The sequence below is a fragment of the Paroedura picta genome, chromosome 15, assembly GCF_049243985.1.
Source record: "Paroedura picta isolate Pp20150507F chromosome 15, Ppicta_v3.0, whole genome shotgun sequence".
In the NCBI taxonomy this organism is placed as follows: domain Eukaryota; kingdom Metazoa; phylum Chordata; class Lepidosauria; order Squamata; family Gekkonidae; genus Paroedura; species Paroedura picta.
In genome coordinates, this window is record NC_135383.1 from 22,774,773 (window position 1) to 22,791,709 (window position 16,937).

Consider the following 16,937-nt stretch of genomic DNA (forward strand, 5'->3'; position numbering starts at 1 on the left):
TGAGGAATTTCGCTTCAGTGGAAGCAGTTTGGAAAGGAAAAGCAGTGCGTTAAAACCCATTTCTCCTTCTATCTTTAGCAAACGAAATATGAACACACAGAGTTCTAGTATCTGCACAGCAAAAAGCCTCTTCGGGTAATTCTTTACCAGGTTTTGTTAATCCAATACAAACACTTACATTATCTCTCATTCAGAACTAGAGTAGACAAACCAAAGCATGAAAATCCCATATGTTTTAGGACCATCATTCTGACAAATCATTCTGACTGGTTTAATAGCTACATTAAGAAATCTCGTGCAGATAAAATTGAAATTAATTTCCGTTTCCTTTTCTTGAGGGTATAGTTGATTAGCTGCCATCAGAATGGTATCAGTTATGAGAACTCAGATGCATTTGAGTTTATTTGTAGGCCTCACAAAATTTGGACTAGGAAAATGGCTAAACAAAACACTCTCTCCTCTAGCATTCTGCAGTGCATATACATGAAAGGCAGAAGTTTTCAACTCTCTCATACATGCTAAGGGAGTACCAAATACAAGCCATGGGAAACAAACACTTATCACAGTTATATGCAAAAACAACCCAGTATTTCAAATGTGTTTAAATCCCAGGGGCATCTATTTATGACAACATCCATTTATAAGAAGGCGCTGTTATAGTAAGAATTTTTCAGCTTATTTGGAGTATCCCAGGCTAAGTTTAGAGAACAGAAATGCTATGGCAAGAAGCAGCAGCAGCTTTTATATGCCGCTTTTCTCTACTTGAAGTAGGCTCAAAGCGGCTTCCCTTTCCTCTCCCCACAACAGACACCCTGTGGAGTGGGTGAGGTTGAGAGAGTCCTGATCACTGCTCGGTCAGAACAGTTTTATCAGTCACCCAGATGGCTTCATTTGGGGGAGTGCAGAATCGAACCCGGCATGCCAGATTAGAAGTCCACACTCCTAACCACTACACCAAACAGGCTCTCAGTTTGAGGAGGACTTAGTGGATAGCTGAGAAAAGCCCCGATGAAAGGCTGGCATTTTTTCAGGTGGGGCAGCTCAACTCACATAACCCTGGGACAATCAGAATAGAAATGTCATGGGCTACTACACTAGGGGGAAATACTCGATTCCAACTGCGTTTGAACAAGCAGCAGCCTAAATGCAAAATCCTGAATGGTGGGATTGCCCCTGCTGAGGGAAAGGCCACACAGAGCAACGAGGCAAGAATTATTACTAGCAAGCAGAAATATCTGGAACTAGAGCTAAAGGAGGGACAGGGAGAGGAACCCTGTGAAATGACAATCAGTCAAATAAAATAAGACTTGGATATCTTGTGCGATAAAAAAAACATCCAACTACACAACAGCTCTGCAGATTTAAGAAAAATGTAGGACTTTACGTCAGATTGTTTAAGGCACCTTACACAGACAGGTAGGAAATACATAATATACTTTATCTTTGTATCCATTTATGACCCAAGCAGCAATGGTCAGTCAATGCTTTCGTATATATACTCCTTGCGCGTGAGACCGCCCTTGAATTGACAATATTCTCTTTCTTTGTATGGTTAGTTTTGTTTTTAGTATTTTAACCGCTATTGTATTCGTTTATTTAATCTGTCCAAACTGTTTACTGGGAGGGGGAGGTTTATGAATCCTTAAAAGAAGAAGCAATTCGGATTTGGTAACCAAGACAGCCACAAGACACCGTCTTCGGGCTTTCCTAGTGATCCCGGGCTCGTGTTTGCTTTAGCAGCGCCTTGTTTTCCCCCAACCCACAAGGAGGAGGCAAAGACGGAGCTCCCTTCGCTACGAGGCTCCCCGCGGCTCCCCCTCCGCGCCTTTCGCACCCACGGCCCTTAGGGGGCGCTGCCTTCTGTAGCCGCTCTAGGGGGCGGGGACGATACTGACCCGCGAGAAGGGCGTGAAAATGACAAGCGGCAAAGGGGTCCAATCGCTGGGCAACTCGCGACAGTGAGAGGCGGGTCCAAAGAAAGGGCTCAGAGACGCTCCCTCTCTCGCGGCGCACTCAGCAACGCTCAGTCGCGGCGGGGAGCACCGGGACCGTCGCTAAGGCAATGGGCACGCGCATGCGCGGGAGCGGTCGCCGATCGAATCTTGCTTTGTGCGTGGGTTCCGCGGCTTGGGAGCGACGTGGCCGCGCTCCCGAAGCACGTTTAGCATTTGCGGTTTTATGCAAGGCGCAGGATTTAATGTGCAAGGATAATTCTTCAGCAAAGCGGATGCCTTGGATAGAACTTGGCTGCTCTTCAAGGCGGCGCTGGTCGTCTTCTGCCGCCGCCCCGGCGTCTCTGCATCCCCCTTGGCATCCTGCCATTCCTCAGCTGCCCCATTTATTTATTTTTCTGCATCCCACCCGGATCCTTTGCACGCTCATCCCTCTTTCCCGTCTGCATTCTCTTGCGGGTTGGTTTCGTTCCGCGTTCTATCAGCTGTCTTCTGCCGTTTTCACTCCCCCCGTAGCACTTTATCATTCCTCACCTTTGGCACCCTGTATAGGTTTGCCACGTTTCCCATGGCCAAAGATGGGGTGGCGGGTGAGTTATCAGATCCTGGTTGGGGAAAGTGCTGGAGATTTGGGGACCCTCCAAAGCATTTTGTCTGGAGGGACTGATCAGTGTGCTCTGGGAAAGACCTGCAATTCCGAACCACTCCTTAAAAAGTTGCCAGAACATCGTGATGTAGATTGAGCAAAGAGGCTGCTAGGTGATGAGTCCCCCCAGTTACAGCTGGCCAAATTTTGGGTCACCACCATAAAAATCTGATGCTCCAAAGTAGCATAGTTTTAAGTTCTATTTTATGATCTGTTTTAAATTGTATTCCATTAAACGACCATATTCTTTTGGTCTCTTATGTACTGACTTAATAGAACTTGGCCTGAACGACTGTAATAAAGTTTGATTGATTGATTGATCTGTAATTCCAGGGGATCTCTTGGTTTCAAGTGGAGGCTGGTATCTCTATCATCATTATTATTAAAATTTATATAGCACCCTCCCAGATCTTCTCCCCAGCTTGATGCAGTGGTTAAGAGCAGCGACTTCCTAATCTGGCAAGCTGGGTTTGATTCTCTGCTCCCCACATCCCATGAAACCACCTGGGTGACCTTGGGCTCATCACAGCCCTGATAAAGATGTTCTGACCGAGCAGTAATATCAGGGCTCTCTCAACCTCACCTCCCTCACTGGGTGTCCGTTGTGGGGAGAGGAAAGGGACGCGACTGCAAGCTGCCTTAAGACACCTGGTAGAAAAAAGTGGCATATAAAAACCCCCATGATGTATTGTGGAATTTGTTTTCTATTCTCTAAAACATTTTTCTGATGCTATATTTTTCTATGGAAAACTTTCTGACCAATATACTCTACCTTTAGTTGTCAGGCCTATTATTTATTATATTTTTATACCACCCTCCCCTTAGGGCGATTCACATGGAACATAAACATAAACAATCTTATGCTGCAGATCAATCATATTAGATGGGCTAAATGTGAGAGACAGAAGACCGAAGACCCATATTAATGTTCTGACCACTCATAATTGCCCCTTTTATTTCTTTCTGCAGCCTTGCCATTCTGTTTCCTGCCCACAGGTCTTCCCATCTTCAAGGTTCCTTAGAGCAGTGGTCCCCAACCTTTCTGAGGCTGGGGACCGGCAGGGCATCGGGCTGCGCCCACGGGCCGCACCCGCGCATTGGGCCGTGCCTGCAAATTGCGCATGCGCAATTTGCGGGCGCAGCCCAGCCCTGATTCCCTCTCCTCGCCCTCCCGCAGTAAGAAGCTTCCCGGGCCGCAAGCTTGCGGCCTGGGAAGTTTTTTACTGCGGGGGGGGCGGGGAGAGGGAGCCGCGGCCCGGCGCCATGGCCGGCAGGTTGGGGACCACTGCCTTAGAGGGTTTGGGTTTTGTTTGTTTATTAACGAAACGGGATCTGATTTTTTTCCTTCGCCGGAAAGCCTAAGAATGACGGTCAAAGCGTAAACAGAACAGCATTGTCACATTAATGCTTTTATTAACAAAAACAAACGTTTGTCATGCACAACGTAGACGTCAGTGGGATAGGAGGGGCAAGGCCAAAGAGGGAAAGGAGAAAGATGAGGATGGCAAGGAGGAGGAGCAAGCTGTGAAAGTCTCAGGGAAAAAACCCTCGAAGTTAGTAAAAGCCGGGTCCAAAGTACTGTCCCATTTGGTCAGCCTTCTGCTCGAGTTCCTGGAAATCCGACCGGTTGGGATCGTCCCTTTCCTCCCATGGAGACAGTCTCTTCTCTTCGTAGTCTTCACTCAACTCAGCATCTTCCGTAGAATAAAGGCCTCTGGGCAGGCTGACTATGGCCAGTTGGCCCTCTGGCCTCGAGTCACCATAGTAAGCCTCCTCCTTGTTCCGGTTCAACAGGATAGGCTGTAAAACAGGCAGCTGTTCACCGGGGCTGTTGATCTCCATGCTGTTCTCTGGCTTTTCACATGTAGAAACGGCATATCTAGGAGGGAAGGGAACACGGTGGCAGAAGTGGGATTAGTGGGAGACATACAAATGTAGTATCATTTCATCCCGGTGCAGATCTGTTGCATTCCTGTGTCCTCTGTGTTCTTTGCCCTTCTTTTCTCAGACCCAATTTGTGGTTGGTTAGAGATCGTAGTTCCTGCATGCCTTGCTCAGAACAGCAAAATGCTTGCAATCCCAGGGCTATTTTCATCATGGAAATAAAATGTTGAATTGCTCTGGGTTGTTCAGCAATGACGAACATGAACCAAACGTGAAAAAACAAGGACATAAACCTGATTACCGAATGTAGATTAGTTTGATCTATCGTATTTCCAATAGCCACTTATAGCTGTGAAAATTGGACATTGAAAACAGACAAGAGGAGAGTCCATTTGTTTGATTTCTGGTGTTGGAGAAGGCTTCCACTAATTTTGTGCACAGCAAAAGTTACAAACAAGGAAATACTATAGCGCATAAATCCTAATATATCACTGGTAGGCGAAAAGCACGAAACTATCACTATGTCAGCTCAACGGAGAAGGCAATTATGCTAGGATTGATCAGTGGAAAAAGGAAACCAGATTGACATCACGGTGGTTAGATGCAATCAAAATGGACACCGGACAGAGCATTATAGAACTAAAAGAAGAGTGCAAGATCAAAAACCATGACCACAGTTGAGCCATAGGCTCGCCACAAATTGGACGCGACTGAATGGCCAACGTGATCAGCATTTTCAGCTGCTTTCTGTTGACATGGCAGGAGGTTTGGCAGGCTGATCTTCTCTCTGTAGCTGCAAAGCAATTTCTCATTATTATTTTTATTTTCGATCACACACAATTGCAACGCTAGAAAAAAAAACATTCTAAAAATGGTATGCATCGCTCTAGCAAAGAAATCGGGAATTAAATCCCATCTGCCCAATCCAGCCACAACTAGGAGTAAACGAGAATCAGCTAATTGAAACAGCAGGAGCCACTTTAAAAGAGCCTTCTGTTCATTTTAGAACTAAGTGACACAACAAGGAAGGGGATTCTTTTGACAGAATTAATCCTCTTACCTTTTACTTCTGCACTGCAAGCCCTGGGCACATGGACAATACTGCCCGGATTTGGCAAATGCCGCCTGGTTACCCCAGCCCATCAGCCCAAAGAAGGTTGTGCTAGGTGTCTGGCATGCTTCTCCTTCTTTCGGATATGGAGCGCAGACTGGAAATGATAAAGCTGCAAGGAGATAGGGCAGAAATTGGGAAACCGTACATGTGCAAAATGCAGCGATCAAAAGAAGTGCCGAACGTCCCCTCTGTTAGCCCTACTTGAAATGAATGGGGTTTCTGCAGGAGAAGTTCTCTGGATAGTCAAGAAATGTTGGCTTAATTCTCAGCAAAATTCAAGGAAATGTAGGCAAGAATTTCTCAAAGCTATTGTTAGGAGGTAGCATTGTCCAGATCAGAGGTCCTCAATATGGAGTCCGCTGGCACCCTTTCTGGTGCCTGCCAGGACTTCTGATTACTCACTGGAGGCTGGATTCCCTGTGTTGACTTTTTAACCATTGTTTCAGCATCTGCTGCCACCAAAACATAAGGCTCTTTGCTGCATCTGATGGTAAATTGTTGTATGCATAAAAATATTTTCAAACAATGTTTCTTTTAAAGGCATCCTCCCAAACAGACTTTCGGCCCCGAAGTGTTGAAGAGTTGCTGTTACACTTATGTTGGACCTCACTTCCTAACCTTTTGTGGTTGGCTCCGCTTGTGGCAGCCATTTTGGAGTTGGCGGTCCCTCCTGCGGCAGCCATTTTGTAGTCATACCCAACAGTGCTAAAAAACGAAAAGCCTGAAGACTCCTGCTGCAGACATATGTCCTTACGTCCCCCAAAGAGGATTAAGATCTAGTAATCAAAACCGAAAGGACCGGATGAGGGTCCATGGGGGCCAAGGGGAAGCCAGTAAAACTCAGTTGCCACAAAGGTTATTGCCTTTTTGCAGAGGCTGCATCCACGAAATGTAATGCCTAGCCATGCCACCCAGCAAGGAACATCTGGGGTAATAAGACTGCCCAAAGCGCCCCCTTTTATTGCATCACTAATCTGCCATGAGTTCCGGGGAGAGCAAAAGGGGAAGCATGTAAAGGCATCTCACAGCTGCTGGTGGCACAGCACAATCCTGAAGCACATTCGTCTCTGTTTGGGTCGCATCTCGTCCCACTCTCTCCTTGGCTCACACCTTCTGCGCACTTGCCCCATACGCACAGGTAACCCAAGCAGCATTCGCCATCCTTTAGGCAAGTCTAGGAGACAGGACAAGCGAGGTGCAGGGAGCTTGTACCCCATTCCTTGAAACACCCCAATAGTCTATTCCAGCCTTTCTCAACTTTTATTTTACCATTGAGAAACCCCTGAAACATTCTTCAGGCTTTGAGAAACCCCAGAGTGATATGGTATGTGTCAGTAGCTTCTGTACATTTAAGCTTTCGTATGTGCTCAGAGCCTCTTGTGGCGCAGAGTGGTAAGGCAGCGATATGCTGTCTGAATCTGTCTGCCCATGAGGTTGGGAGTTCAATCCCAGCAGCCGGCTCGAGGTTGACTCAGCCTTCCATCCTTCCGAGGTCGGTAAAATGAGTACCCAGCTAGAGGGCGTCACACCAAGGGTCAGACATGACCTGGTGCTTGTACAGGGCATACCTTTACCTTTACGTGCTCAGAAGCTACTGGCACACACTAGAGCTTTTTAGCAGCTGTGGAGAAGGGGACTTACATTTGATAAGTGGACATCTATTTTTGTTATTCGTGCAGAATTTTTAAAATCTCACTGGCTGCTTTCTCTACTCTGTATCATGTGGGCTGTGTCTATGTTTTTCACTTTATAAGTTTGCACAACGAGGGTTAATATAATCTGAACATTTTTCGGATATTAGATTTCAGATTATTATAATATTACATTTTGCGGACACCTAACCCTCCAGGAGGCAATATCACCAGGGGGGAGCCATAGCTTCTGTTCCTTCATGCGATACTTTTAAAGTCACTTATGCCATTAAATGTTGAGTCTACATTTAAAGTCCCTGCATTGTCATGTCCAAGTCTATGCTGGTTCTGACTTTACCGTTTGCATACTTCAATTTCAAGATGTACGCACGGAATCAGGAGGAGAACATTCCATGGAGATGAAAAATTTGCTGCGTCAGAAAAACCAGAGGCCATTCCGACATGCGTGCGTTACACAGTGGATGGCGTGGCCTGCTGGCAAGTGGGAGTCACAGGACCGCCCATGTTCAGCACGTCCCTTCAGGGGAAAGACCATGTTCCCACAATGGATGCAGCATCGAAGCCGCATGCAAACAATGCTCTGTCAAGCATACCCCGATGTACTCTGTTATAAGATACTTTCATTGTTTTTCATATGCCTCTGATCGGAATTTTTACTTTTTGTTGTCTATGCACATCGAATTCTATGCCAATAAAGGTTTTCTGAATCTCTGGGGCTTTACGCACTGGGATCTTTGTTGCAAATTGGTCACTGAATGAAAAATCGCCATTTAAAGTAGTGGAATTCGTCGTTATGCATACCTGCCTTTGTAGTGGAATCCAGTTGCGTTTTGTAGCGTTTCCCACAGGCTTCCGGTCTCGGCAGAAATCGCTAGAAAGGAAGTGCTATTGCCAAGCTCGTCCCGCCCCTGGCCGTCAAGCAGCCAATGGGCAGCCGTTAGCATGCTCCCAAACAGCCCCTTTCCCTTTAAGAAAGGTTTTTAAAAAAAAAAAAAAAAAACAGACCCATAGCAACGAATCTGGGTAGATTCGTTGCAACGGAGAGACCCATCCAGCTGCCTGGTGTGTTTGAGCTGTCGTTTGACCGTTTGATCGTTGCCACGCTTCCTCCGAGTGAAACCCCCCCCCCTCTCACGGGCCCGATTTTCGGCTGAATTAATGTGTAAAAAATAAAGGGACTTTATTTCAGCAAACGTGCTTTTCTGTGGTTTGTGCTTAGTGACTAAAGGGGAGGGACTGAAGCCAGGGAAGCCTCTAAACAGAAAGAGGCTCGCTGGTGCGTTTATCCCCGCTCGCTCAGAGAAAAAAAAAATGGCGATCGCTTCGCCGGAAGATCAAAGGAGAGAGCCAGGGGGAGGGACTTTGTAGAAACCGCAACAATGTTAACGCACAGGTCTTTTTCGCTAGTGTTGCAGATTGGTTGCAGGAGCGTATCGCTTTCCCGAGGGTGAATCCACTTTTTGGGATTTCCCTGAAAGCGCTACAAGGAAGCGCTTTTTGCAGATTGGTTTCAGGTGTGTGGCAGATTGTCGACGACGTTGTGCAAAATGGCAAATCAGTAGCGTTTTCAATTGGCAACCATTGTGCTATTTTGAAGGCGTGCAAAAAGCCCCTCTGTTTTTACCCCGGTGTACTCACCATATCCTTAGCCTTGCACTGCTGACACCGGGATGCAAGCAGCGACCGGAAACAGAATTGATCCTTTTGACAATCATTGTCATTCTCGCACACCTGTCGGGGAGGAAGCAAACACATTAAAGGCCACTGGACTATCAGGTCAGCTTTTCCAGTCCTGGGGAATAGCTAGAATTCCAGCAGATCCACTCTCTTGCCGCAAGCCTTACGTGAGGAAACGGAGATAGGGGTTTAGAGTTGCATGCTTTGCCAGGCAAAGGGGCTGGGAGCAGGAATGGAGCACCTGCAGATGCTGGTGGGCTCACCTACCTAAGTTTGAGATTGGCCAGGATCATTGTGTCACCTGATTGGTTTGGTCTCTCTCTCTCTCTCTCTCCAGTGACTGCTGGCAGAATGCTTCCTGCACGGCCTGAGTGTAAATCTTATACAGGAACTTGCTCTTGATTTAGGTTGTTATCAGTCAGAAAGGAAAAGGAAAAGGCACCTATTCCCTTCTTTTCCGTTCGGTTCTCCACTCCGACGCCACAGACTGCTCCAGTGTAAGATAATACGGCAAGGACGGGAAAGCATTCAGACTTACTGGCACTCAGCAAATGTTTTTAAAGTTTGACTCATGCCGGCTGCAGGAAGTGAAAGCGAGAGAGCGCGTTCAGCGTATAAAAGCACGGGAAACGGGTTAGTGGCCAACTTAGGGGCATGCAGGTCAGTGGAAGCCAACTTAAGAGGAAGGAACATAGAAGGAAGCCAGAACACAGCCCTGTCGTATGCCTACTTGCTGACTAACCGATGTAGAAATCTTGGAAATTATATTGCATTTCAACGAGGAATGCTTAACAAGTTGTTAATTAGGAATACGAGGGTCAGAGGTACCGTTGGGACTTCTTCTGTTCAGGAAACTGAATCAAACGCTGAATCAAAGTTGATAAATACCATATTGAGCTTTCCCTTTTGAGAAGATGAAATCAAACAAGACAAAACTAACATGTGGTGCAAAATAGCTATTTTTCCTGAAGCCTATCCGTTCCAGACCCAAAATCTCAGTTGCCTACGTCTGAGGCTGCCATCTCTGGGTTGGGAAATACCTGGAGATCTGGGGCAGGTGAGCTTTGGGGAGGGGAGAGCAGGATATAAGGCCCTATAGAGTTCACCCTCCAAAGCAGTCATTTTCTCCAGAGGAACTGATCTTGGCTGTCTAAAGAGCACTTGCCGGTGATCTCCACATGCCACCTGTGTTGGAATACTCAGAGGGGATACGTAGTCAGCATGCTTAGATTAGGAACTTTCTGGTATTTTTCAAACACGCTCCTATGTCTTGATTGGCTGGATTAGAAATTTTCTGCTCTTGGATATTCTGGACACAGCCAGACAAGAGGAATACAGTGCCATGCGTGACCAGTATATGAGGACGGGGGAAGGCTTCCTTTGTGTCTTTGCCATCAACAACACAAAGTCTTTTGAAGATGTTCACCACTACAGGTCAGAGGCCCCCAGAGCTTCGCCCGACCGTCACCTTGGAGCTGCTGTATTGTACAGTGGAGGAGGCAGGGTTAGAAACACGGTTGATCAAATGCGTGAAAATACGTTACGTGTGGTCTCTCCATCCAACAGAGAAGAACTTCGGCCAGGACTATGCTCCAGTCGTGCTATTACACAGATTTGCATTGGGCATGCAAACGTTATGCTGAGAAACTGCTCTGGCCTCCCTTTATTGTCCTTGTCAAGCAGCTCCTTCCTATCTGTTTTGAGACAAGAGAGAGGTGGCGCATAGTTGCCACGTATCTTCTCCCCCTCCCTAGCCCACCCTCGTTTTCCTCATGAGGCTGCAAGTTTTGAGTGGAGAAACAGGGTGTGGCTGTGTGCTGAACCACCCGCCTGCAACTTTTCTCTTTAGCGTAATCCTGAATGGAAAAACAGAGAAGGAAAGTGGGTGTCACTCTTCCACTTCATTGTCCAGCAACCTAATAATATGGTTTTGGTAGTGGCGGTTGTTTTAAGTTGGCAGGAGAAGATCCATAATGACCCATCCTGTTAATTTGGACCTCGGTCTGCCCCCAGATTTATGAGGGGAGTCTGCAGCACAAACTATTAAGTTCCGGTATACCGCAATAGGGATGCAGTTCAAAGATCCGTTGCTTATGAGTGTGGGAACTGGGGTGGAATTGGGGAGCTGTTGGTCTAGGCCAGGGGTAGTCAAACTGTGGCCCTCCAGATGTCCATGGACTACAATTCCCAGGAGCCCCTGCCAACATTCGCTGGCAGGGGCTCCTGGGAATTGTAGTCCATGGACATCTGGAGGGCCGCAGTTTGACTACCCCAGGTCTAGGCTGACTGGTGAGTTCATCATGCTTGGATTGTCACCCCGTCTCTCTTGTGCCATTAGAGAACAGATCAACCGTGTAAAGGACTCCGATGACGTCCCCATGGTGCTGGTTGGTAACAAGTGCGATCTCCCCTCTCGGACAGTGGACACAAAACAGGCTCAGGAACTGGCCAGAAGCTACGGGATCCCCTTTGTAGAGACCTCTGCCAAAACCAGACAGGTATCGGTACCGTGCAGACTGGGAAGACGTGCTTGACTTTCTGGGCTTTGCGGTTAGTCTGGTGGAGGGCGAGGCTACGGAGGCAGACTGTGAAATCTGTTTACTTCAGATCATGAATGGATCTTTTCATTTCTTCATTTTATAATCATTCAAAGCTTTGTCAGTCATCCAAAATCATAAATCACAACCCAAACGGGTTCCTAGGTAAATAATATCCCGTTTTCCCAAACTTCCTCAGTGATTGTGATCCTACGTATTTTCTTAATGTTTTCACTGCTCCGTATTAATTATCCTGTGGGCTCTCCGCTAATCGTGCTTTTAAGTCTTAATTAGCTAGACCATTATCACCCATTAATGATTTGAAATAGCCTGGACAATTCCTATACATTTTGTTTGGGCTGGAGTTGCCAAAAGGAATTGATGGTTCGTTTGTAGTTGTAAAATCTGTTCTCCTGCTCTGCATCCTGGCAGCAGGATCGACACTTATTTTGTGTATTTTATTGAAATGAATATGTGAAGGGTTCTTGGGTCAATGAAAACTTGGCTCCCCACCCACCCACCCAAGGGGGAAAACCCACTGATCTGGAAGGGACCCTCCGCATTTTTAAAAGGCCACCTGATGTTTAAACAGGGCAACTAATTTATCTCGTCTGTTTGTATTTTCTCTCCCCTCTTTGCCCCGTCTTCCGGCGTACCTTGAAGGGAGTGGAGGATGCTTTCTACACCCTGGTGCGAGAAATCCGAAAACACAAAGAGAAGATCAACAATGGGCGCAAGAAGAAATCTTCCAAAAGGAAGTGCGTCATCCTCTGAAGGGGGCGAAAGACTTTATTCCACGGTCGGGAATGCGGAAAAGCCCTCCGGAGTCTGGGTTTCCCCCCTCCCTGGTTGCAAGATATATTCTGAAGGCCATGCCCCCTCACCCTGTCTGGCCGGAAGGAGAAGGCAGCAGAGCTCTCCAAAGCCTCGGTTTTTATTTTCCTATTTTTAAAACCTGGGACACTGCATCAGATAATAAGGAGGATTTGTAACCATCTTTTACGTTCCTGACATTTCTTGCCCTTTCTCCCCCTCCCTTTTTCTTCTTTTTAAAGATCACTGTGTTTCCAATCCTTAGGATTACGGAGGTCAGTCCTCATACAGGTCGGTATGCTTAAAGGCAGAGTCTCAGGGGCTTTCCGCACCGGGATCTTTGTAGCAAATTGGTTGCTGAATGAAAAATCGCCATTTAAAATAGTGGAATTCGTCGTTATGCATACCTGCCTTTGTAGTGGAATCCAGTTGCGTTTTGTAGCGTTTCCCACAGGCTTCCGGTCTCGGCAAAAATCGCTAGAAAGGAAGCGCTATTGCCAAGCTCTTCCCGCCCCTGGCTGTCAAGCAGCCAATGGGCAGCCGTTAGCATGCTCCCAAACAGCCCCTTTCCCTTTAAGAAAGTTTTTTTTTTTAAAAAACAGACCCATTGCAACGAATCTGTGTTGATTCGTTGCAACGGAGAGACCCATCCAGCTGCCTGGTGTGTTTGAGCTGTTATTGCATCGTTGCCACGCTCCCTCCGAGTGAAAAAAAAAATCCCCCCCCCTCTCACGGGCCCGATTTTCCGCTGAAAATCCAATGGGCAGCCGTTAGCATGCTCCCAAACAGCCCCTTTCCCTTTAAGAAAGTTAAAAAAAAAAAAAAACAGACCCATTGCAACGAATCTGTGTTGATTCGTTGCAACGGAGAGACCCATCCAGCTGCCTGGTGTGTTTGAGCTGTCATTGCATCGTTGCCACGCTCCCTCCGAGTGAAAAAAAAAAATCCCCCCCCCTCTCACGGGCCCGATTTTCGGCTGAATGAATTTGTAAAAAATTAAGGGAAAATACATCAGCAAACGGGCTTTTCTATTGTTTGTGCTTTAGTGACTCTGGGGAGGGACTGAAGCCGGGGAAGCCTCTAAACAGAAGGAGGCTCGCTGGTGCGTTTATCCCCGCACGCTCGGAGAAAAAAAAATGGCGATCGCTTCGCCGGAAGATCAGAGGAGAGAGCCAGGGGGAGGGACTTTGTAGAAACCGCAACAATGTTAACGCACAGGTCTTTTTCGCTAGTGTTGCAGATTGGTTGCAGGAGTGTATCGCTTTCCGGAGGGTGAATCCACTTTTGGGGATTTCCCTGAAAGCGCTACAAGGAAGCGCTTTTTGCAGATCGGTTTCAGGTGTGTGGCAGATTGTCAACGACGTTGTGCATAACGGCAAATCAGTAGCGTTTTCAATTGGCAACCATTGTGCGATTTTGAAGGCGTGCGAAAAGCTCCTCAGTCAGAGCCTTAGAGGCCTTCTCCCCTTTGTAGCATTTCCCCCTTTGGGTTCTGGGCAAAATGGAAGAGCATGCCAAACTGGCACGGTGCCACTTTTTCTTGCTAGCAGAATAAGGGGGTCCCTTTGGTTGGAGGTGGCCGTCCAAAACACCAAGGGAGAAAACGTGGGGAGCCAAACCTTCTGTCTAGCTCGATACTTCATCCCACAGTTTTAAAATAGACGGTGCTCAGTTCTTTTTCTTCGGGGTGGTTGAGTTTTGTATTCTGTCGTTTCACTTTCTAGGTTCTTTTGTTCTGTTTGGGCTGTTCTGCTTAACTTCTGAGCAAAGGCTCCCCCTTGCCTTCCAACGATAGGCCTGGCCCGGTGTGGGGAGATCGGCAGAGTGGGAAGGAGCGTGACCTTTGGGGTTACTTGTAAAAACAGTGGCTTCCATCCAGAGGCAGTGGAGCCTGATAATTCTGCAAAGCCAACAGTTGGCCGTTGGAAATGGATAAGTGTGGACACCAAGAGAAATGTCCTACTAGAACAAGCCACTGCTGCCTCTTTTACTAAATGGATGTCCGTGATTTGGATTAAAATAAGATTTTGACACTTTAGAAACCAGAGAAATTGGATCCAGGAGTCTTAAGTTCCTGTCTTCGCCCCAACTATTTAGAGACCAGGAAAAAGTCACCTTGAAAATGATCCTGCTAGTGATTAAATAAGGCATCAGTCTCTATCCTGTATTCAGCCTTTCCTTACAAAATACCCTCAGAATACTGTTAACTGATTTGGTCCTTTGCCACAGTCCTAAGGAACTGTACAATAAAAGCCCATCACTGGGAATAAACCTGGGAATAAGCTAACTGACCGATGAGATCTGATGTCTGTGGGGATAACTTTTTCCAAACAATAAACATTGAAGCAGTTCTCTCTTTGGCTTTGCAGCCTGCTCTGGAGGTAGCTTTATTTTTGGCTGTGCCACTTGATGAACACACACACCTTTCCGGGGATGGGTTGTCTTCCAAGTTTGGATGCTTTTAAGGAAATGGTGGGAAACTCCGTTCTGAATGGTTCTCCTCTTTCAGAGTTTTATTATCAGGCCGGATTCTGTGCAGAGGAACTTGTTTTGTTTTAGATTCCCCCTCCCTGCTTGCTAAAAAGCCCCCAAGACTTATCTAAGGGGGCCATTGCTGCTGCGGGGGAGGAACACCGACAGGGACCTGGCTGGTGGGAGAGATTGCCCAGCCCTGGCATTCCCTGAGCAGTAGGTGTGTTGGCATGGCAACAGGGGGTGTGGCTGAACTGGGCGTCAGTTAAACGGATGGCCTGATATTCTTTGGCCTCTTTCCCCCCTTCAGGGCGCCCAAAGACGCAAAACCCACCCTCCCTCCCTGTTTATGAATTGTTTGACTTTTTGTTAGATGTTGGGTTATATTATTGATTAATTGTCACAGCCTGCGGAAGTGGAGCATGGGAAGGATCAATTTTGGGGAGGCCAAGCTTGCGCGCTGTCCTCCCCTAGATTTGGGGGGCCCTTTAAAGGGCTGTGTGGATGCAGAGCCGGATTGAAGGCTAGCATTTCCGGGGGGCAGGAGAACCCAACAGAGGCTGGTGCCCAGAGGGGTCACTCCATGGTGCCTCCCCCCCTGTTTCAGCCTGCCATTATGTCCGGGTTTTGGGGCTGGATAGCCAAGGCAACCCGTTGAGGGGCAGGCTGTGGTGGGCTTCCTTGTGGTAGGGTAACCACAAGATGGCATGATTCTCTTCCCATGCTTGCCACGCTCAATGTTGAATAAAGGCTGTGGCCAAATATTTTATGCCAAAATTATGGTTGTCAGTGTCCTCATTAGGTGGTCAATATCCCCCTGCAAGGCAAAAGATTCTCTTGATGACCCAGAACTTTGCTTCCTCTTAAAAGTACTTCTGGACTCTAATAACATCTCTACATATAACTCCAACTTGTTTTGAATCCCTCAAAATATACATACATTTTGCAGACATAAGCCTGTAATCTTTCCAAGAGCCATCTTAGCTGTGTGTGTTGAAACAATATGTAAAAAAAAGGTAAAGGGTTATATCTGACCCTTGGGGTGACGCCCTCTAGCATTTTCATGGCAGACTCAATGCGGGGTGTAGGGAGCTCCAGTTATTTGGTTGCGATGAACACCGGGCCCCTTAACCCCTTTTACAAACTACTTGCTGCTCTTTCTTTGCTGTACTCTCAGGGGTCTGATCCTTTTGATTTAAGATGAGTTTCATATGACTTGGCTGACAAGGGGGGAAATCCAGCTGTTCTGCCTATTGCTGGTCTCCTAAGATTCATGAGGTCCTGTTTCATTGGGCAAAGTGTTATAGTGTTTAGAGTCTGCTTCAGTGGATCATTCCTTGTCAAATTTGTTGGAAGGTGGGAGGCTCCTAATGTCAGAGAATCTCAGGTGGGACCTATGGGCAGATCCTTACTCTGGGCTGTAATAAAAGTCTGTCTGGAGGAAGAAGCAAACTGATAACCCAGATTTGAAGGATAAGAGCTTTTGTGGGCTGAAGCAAATATATAATATGACCCAGGGAGGTTGTATGCATTCTCTGCAAACAGAGGGGAAGGACTCTGGCTGGAATTCCTTGTAATACAGGGTACAATTAGCACCTGCTCCTTTCTGGTGACGGAAATCTAAATACACGCACCATAAGCCTTCCTTAAGAGGAAAAAAATGGATACACGTGGTTAATAGACAAAACAATTTATTATTATATTTAAATAATGGTGCCTCAGAGTCCTCTGAGACGTACAATAAGAGAAAACAAAATAGTAGACGAGCACAATAAATGCGCCTTAGCATATTTCATCTACAAACAGAACTAGGAAGTGCTAACAATAGTGGGAGGGGAGAATTTGTAGGGGAGAATCAAGGGAAAGGGTAGGGGGGCGATGTAGTCCTACATCGAAATAGCCTTTTTCTTCTTTTTGGGGCATGGGGCCTTTTTAAAGCAGGCTCCAGAGACTTGTCTTAAATATGGATACAATGTCCTTCTAGAAGGCTCACTAACTCCTGAAACAACTGTATAGTCAATTAACACACTTTTAAGAACGCTTGAAATAACACGTCCTTCTCAAAGGGTTCTTGGGCAGGGTTGGTTCTCACGAAAACCGTGGCTTAAGTGATCTAGTTGGTTTATTTTCACAGGTTTTCTTTTTCTTTTTCTTTTTTTTAGTTTGGATACACGTGGTTAATAGACAAAA

General features: G+C 46.7%; 2 protein-coding genes across 6 annotated transcripts in view; one reads left to right on the plus strand and one right to left on the minus strand.

Moving 5' to 3' along the window:
* Positions 1-4,035: 4,035 nt before the first annotated feature.
* Positions 4,036-16,937, minus strand: part of LOC143824554 (dickkopf-related protein 3-like) — a 33,313-nt gene continuing 20,411 nt past the window's right edge. Inside the window, exons 1-5 of one of the 5 annotated variants that reach the window (XM_077311942.1) lie at positions 14,699-14,957; positions 8,887-8,979; positions 6,623-6,770; positions 5,543-5,705; positions 4,036-4,477 (exon numbers count right to left, since the gene is read on the minus strand). In XM_077311942.1, the coding sequence (XP_077168057.1) occupies positions 4,153-4,477; positions 5,543-5,705; positions 6,623-6,770; positions 8,887-8,889 (639 nt within the window). In that variant the 5' untranslated portion in view covers positions 8,890-8,979; positions 14,699-14,957 and the 3' untranslated portion in view covers positions 4,036-4,152. The other 4 variants (XM_077311944.1, XM_077311943.1, XM_077311945.1 and 1 more) reach the window with 4 other exon arrangements.
* Positions 9,497-12,586, plus strand: LOC143824491 (GTPase KRas-like). Its single transcript, XM_077311859.1, has 4 exons — positions 9,497-9,558; positions 10,213-10,359; positions 11,264-11,423; positions 12,126-12,586. The coding sequence occupies exons 1-4, from the start codon at positions 9,497-9,499 to the stop codon at positions 12,234-12,236; spliced, it is 480 nt and encodes a 159-aa protein (XP_077167974.1). The 3' UTR covers positions 12,237-12,586.